At 44.6% G+C, this 5,084-nt stretch overlaps 2 protein-coding genes across 4 annotated transcripts in view; one reads left to right on the plus strand and one right to left on the minus strand.

Annotated features, from left to right (window-relative positions):
• LOC128872124 (probable cytochrome P450 305a1) overlaps positions 1-1,611 on the plus strand; it is a 5,036-nt gene extending 3,425 nt beyond the window's left edge. For both annotated transcript variants that reach the window (XM_054114501.1, XM_054114500.1), the window contains exons 7-8: positions 207-463; positions 1,419-1,611. In XM_054114501.1, coding sequence (XP_053970476.1) covers positions 207-463; positions 1,419-1,606 — 445 coding nt within the window. In that variant the 3' untranslated portion in view covers positions 1,607-1,611. The remainder of the gene's footprint in view (positions 1-206; positions 464-1,418) is intronic.
• A 590-nt stretch (positions 1,612-2,201) lies between these two features.
• LOC128872123 (methyl farnesoate epoxidase-like) overlaps positions 2,202-5,084 on the minus strand; it is a 3,230-nt gene continuing 347 nt past the window's right edge. Inside the window, exons 2-9 of one of the 2 annotated variants that reach the window (XM_054114499.1) lie at positions 4,611-4,862; positions 4,240-4,528; positions 3,848-4,086; positions 3,566-3,777; positions 3,269-3,355; positions 3,038-3,179; positions 2,541-2,758; positions 2,202-2,341 (exon numbers count right to left, since the gene is read on the minus strand). In XM_054114499.1, coding sequence (XP_053970474.1) covers positions 2,324-2,341; positions 2,541-2,758; positions 3,038-3,179; positions 3,269-3,355; positions 3,566-3,777; positions 3,848-4,086; positions 4,240-4,528; positions 4,611-4,862 — 1,457 coding nt within the window. In that variant the 3' untranslated portion in view covers positions 2,202-2,323. Of the gene's footprint in view, positions 2,342-2,498; positions 2,759-3,037; positions 3,180-3,268; positions 3,356-3,565; positions 3,778-3,847; positions 4,087-4,239; positions 4,529-4,610; positions 4,863-5,084 lie in introns of those variants that run through there. The other variant, XM_054114498.1, reaches the window with a different exon arrangement.

Here is a 5,084-nt window from a genome sequence, read left to right on the forward strand (position 1 = left end):
AGTCAATGTAAGCTTCAAGTATACGAAATCAATGTAAGCTTCAAGTAGGCACGGATTAACGGGTGATTCAGGGGGATTTAGGAACGAGAAGCTTGCAATCTTTGGCCTCGCTCTTCGAGGGCCCTAATTTACGTATAAATAGATGAAGAACCAGGGTTCACAAGTTGAAAACTCGAATGGTAAAATTGTGAATAAAATCTGTACAGGCTTCCTTACGCGAGGGCTGTGATGACCGAAACCCAACGTCGCTGGACGGTGATACCAGTGATCGGACCGCGTCGCGTTCTACAGAAAACGAGACTCGAGAACTACAGGATACCAAAGGACAGCACCGTTTTGATAAACCTGAACTCCGTCCACATGGACCCCGATATCTTCCCCGATCCAGAGAAATTTCAACCGGAGAGGTTCCTCAAAGACGGAGAATTCGACAACGCCCCAAACACTTTGTTCTTCGGAAAAGGTATCCACTCGCGCACGTTTACATTAGCTTTCGTTGAAGTAGCTTCACATTCGTAATTACGTCAAAAACGTCTCTACATTCGGTCTCAGATTTTAATGAATTACATCTCAGGGTCGCTAATCGTTACCCTTTTTTAAACAATCTACAATCTCTATTTTCGCGATGTATCAAAGTTACGACTGCCTAAATACCATTTTCATTCGAATCGAACAAATTCACGCGAAGATCCGTACGCGTACAAATTTTGAAATCGGTTTACACAAAACTGCGGTGGTCGATTTAAATCGAAACGGGCTCGCACGATTCGCATTTAATCAAAGAACGATCGAGGGAAGTTTCGTCGAAATCCTTCATGGAATAAATCCACCGAACGACTACTTCAACGAGTCCGCGACGATCGTTTAGGTTTCGTGAAGAATTTCTCGACGTCGGCTCGAAAACGGTAAACGCGGACTGTCTTGTAAATCCAGACGCCGTCTGCGAAAGGTTAAACCGCCATAACACGTAACTATGCGTGCCGGCACCTTTTCTCTGTACGTTTCCTGATGTCTCTAGGAAAGTCGGAAACGCGGTTGACGCGCGGTGAAAAACGAGCGTAAACTTGTCACCGTAATTATTACCCCGAGGAGAGGATTTACTATACAGGTGCCACTTAAGACGGGTTAGCTGGACAGCTCGTTTATCTTCGAAGCGAGAAGAGAACGTTACGAACAGAAGCTGTTGATTTCACGGGGAGACATGGCGTGACGAGGTTTGTCTGGTTACAGGTAGCGCCAAGGACATCTGAAGATCTAGTCTGATTTTTTGTTCTCACAGAGACTATCATCGTTTCCTTGAATTGCTCTTGCAACGACCTTGGAAGATCTTGAACTATTCGTATTTGTCTCGCCAAAAATCGTTTCGTTTTCCTTTGAAACTCTGATTGTTCCAATATCTGTTTTCTTTTCCATTTTAGGAAAAAGGCGCTGTCCCGGCGACGTGTTGGCGAAGACGGCGTTGTTCCTTCTGTTCATCGGTGTGATGCAAAAGTATTCCCTGCTTCCGGTTCCTGGTAAAGGACCGACGTCCATAGAAGTAACTTCTGGCATATTGATCTCGCCCAAGCCGTACGAGATATTAGTCGTGCCACGAACAAATAATTAATCCGACTACTTTAGATTCGACCGTGAACTTCCGATCCATCGAGCCGATTCTTTCCGTATACTTTTACTCGGTCGTTGCAAATAACGAGTAAGACACCACCGGTCTAATCGTCGACGTAAAAGATGTCGTAGGTACCTCGCAAACGCGTTGTTTTCACTGCAATAATAGTTATTAAAATAAAGATAAGGAAATTTTCTACAGAAAGATGTCATATATTTTCTTATCTTTCCCAAGAAACACTCAGCCAGAGGTGGCTGAGAATAGGAATCATCGACAACGTTCCGTTTCTCTACCAGGTGACTGCAGAGTCGCGGTAGCCTCGGAGGATTTGTTTATAACTAGGGTGATAGGGATGCACTGGCGGAAACTCGGTCCAGTACGATCCAAAGATAAGATAAGACAGTCCTTTGTTTGCATAAGGTGCGGAAACTTTAAGCACAAGTAACCGAGAAATAATTAAACGACGTTTCCGCGCGCATCGGTTAGACGTTTTCCGTTCGGAGGAACTCGACCCGCGGATAGACGCCTGTTTGCTTGAATGAAACAAATTTTTCTCTCGAATTTTGTTTATTGTTCCTGCCGCTGGAAAGTCGCTTTAGGCGTCGTTTCACGTGTTCGTCGAAATCGTCTCGTTTCGCGGAAGTCCAAATGTACCGTCAGCGTCGCGCCACGTGGCGATTCGGTCCTTTTATGTATACGGAGCCCCAACGCCGGCCGCTAAATGTTTTCTTGCCGCTGGAAATTAGACGTCATCGAGGCGATAAGAACACCGTTATTTGAAATAAATCTCGGTCCAAGCATTAGCGTCCTTTAAAATATTTTCATCCGTTGCGTATAAATAAATATATTCTGTCCATTTAAATATTTTTGTACGCTAATCTATGTTGCGTTTAAACTAAATTTTGGTCACAATTGTAAAAATAAATTTACTCACGATACTTTCCGAATCTCCGTTTACGTGGCTCGCGATGTCGGGTCTCGTGGCGAGCTTCAAGTAATACGGTTTCGGCGATATAGTGAAACCATCGTAACCATTCGGGTCCGGCTTGTCGTGGTCAGGTGAAATTTCGATGTCGAAATAATGTATAACGTAGGCGAAGAACAAGAACAAGGAACTGCGGGCTAGCATTTCTCCGGGACACCGTCTCTTGCCTGAAATACGCGCGAATCGTCGTCATAATGGATTCCGTCTTTTTTACAATTCGCGTGGGCGTCGCTAAACGTCCAATCAACCAATTCTCGCGAAGTATTGCGTGCTTCGCGCAGAGTTATGGCGACTTTAAGTAATCGTTAAGTATCGTTTCGCTGGTTCGAATTTCTTTGAAAAATTCACATTTTTACAAAATTTTATGGCGAACGAAATATTGATATTATTAATAAATATTAATTGTAATTGTCCCACGTAATTGATTCGAGGTAGCTACCGGTTACCTAAACCGAAAGGCATGCTCGCATTTTTCTGACTGAATCGGCCACTTTCGTCCAGAAATCGTTGCGGTCGAAACTCGTGTGGGCGATCCCAGTACGCTTCGTCGTTGTGAACGCTATGAAAATCCAGAAGGACGATTGTATCCTAAAACAATGAGAATGTGTACAATAAATAAATCCCTACCGCTGTTTCTCTATGTATCGTATGTGGACCATTGTATGTATCATATTTACCTTTGGTATGCGATATTCGTTGAGAGTTACGTCCTCCATGGTCTTGTGAGGTACTCCGAGAGGTGCCAGGATCAAAAATCTCTGCACCTGGTTAAAAGCCATTTGTTTAACTTCCTTTATTCCAGTCTAATAGGTCAAATGTCCTAATAAAATCTATGGAACGATCCCTTGTACAGTTTCTACGCTGCTCCACTTATTAATATCGTTGTTTAAATATCTTCCACAAAATCTCTGGCGACAATTCCTTACCCGATATAACATCACAGTTCGCGTTACAAACCTAAAGAACACGCTCACCTCTGCAAGGAACGATTCCATCAACGGCATCGACGGATAATCTTCCAAAGCAGGGGCCCTTGATCTACCCACGACATTATCCAACTCATCTCGAAGCGTTTTAATCCACTCCGAGTGCAGGGACAGAAATAGCAACGTGGTCGCCAAAGTGTCGGTCGTGGTCTTCGAGCCAGCCAGAAACAGGTCCAGACATAGTACCAGTAAATTCTCTCCTGAAAGAAGACGAACCGTTCAATGCGCACACGAATCCTTCATTCGAGACGAATAAGAGAGATTACGCACGATCAAAAATTGTCTCGCTACGCTTGCCGTCGTTGGAGGAGATCTCCAAGAGGAAGGCCTCGATGAGATCCTGAGGCTCGTTCGAGGACAAACGCTTCTCGTGGACGCTTATCTCCTCGTCCAGGAAGCTCCAAAGCTTCCTCAGGATTCGCATTAGTTCATTGTAACCGCACAACTCTGGTATGACGAAGCGGAGGAATGGTATCTGAGACACTATCCCACCCATGGTGTCCATCAATCTATAATAGAAATTTATACAAATGTACTCGAGACTAACTGTGGCAGAATTGATGGACTTATTTAGAACTAGGTTTCGCAGGTGGAATATTATTTATTCGATGTCGTTCACGTTCCGATCGACTGTTCGGAGGATTCGGAGGTTTCTGACGCACCTGAAGGCATCGTGTACGGTTTCCAGCATCTCCGTCAGCTTTTCGTTCTCGTAGTCGAACCTGTGACCAGCAAACATGGACCAAAGAGAGTTCAGTACCGCGATGTCGAAGGCGGTGTGCATGGGAACCGGAGCTTTCGCGCTGGCACGACGTAGATACCTCACGAGGTTCTCTGCCTCGATGGTCAACTGCTTCTCCATGACCGACTGGCCTAATCCGAACATCCTGAGGTGGCGCATGGTGAAACGGCGACATTGAGACCATCGCGGGCCCTCGGTAAACAGAATCCCTGACAGGATTCGGAAAATAAAATAATCGTAATTCGGTGAAAGAAATTGCAGTCTGCCGAAGAAATTTGTAGTAACGCGCACCTTTTCTTTTTCCAAAGGAACGAACCCTGAAGAAGAAGCCGTCGGGTCTGCCGTTGAACTCGTCTCGTAGGAGAACTTTCTTCACCAGGTCGTGCGTCGAGATCACGACCACCTTTTGGTTTCCCAGCTTCAGGCCCAAGATTGGTCCGTAGGTCCTCGTCAGTTCCTGAAATGCTAGATAAGCGTATCCATTCTTCGCCCTCAAGCGTCGGAACCCGAGGAAGCAGCCCACAAGCGGCAGCCATTTTGGACCTAGGCAGAAGATGAACGTTCCAAAGAACTAGTTACGTATCTAATTAAACGGCACACGTACAAATATACACATACCAATATACACATACAAATATACACATACAAATTATATACGTACTATACACATTTGGTAATTAATTTTTAGAATTTTTTGAATGACATATAATAGCTTAATTACAGAGAAGTATTTTTTGTGATAGATACAAGGTCACCAGAGACGTC

The sequence above is a fragment of the Hylaeus volcanicus genome, chromosome 2 (genome assembly GCF_026283585.1).
Source record: "Hylaeus volcanicus isolate JK05 chromosome 2, UHH_iyHylVolc1.0_haploid, whole genome shotgun sequence".
NCBI lineage: Eukaryota > Metazoa > Arthropoda > Insecta > Hymenoptera > Colletidae > Hylaeus > Hylaeus volcanicus.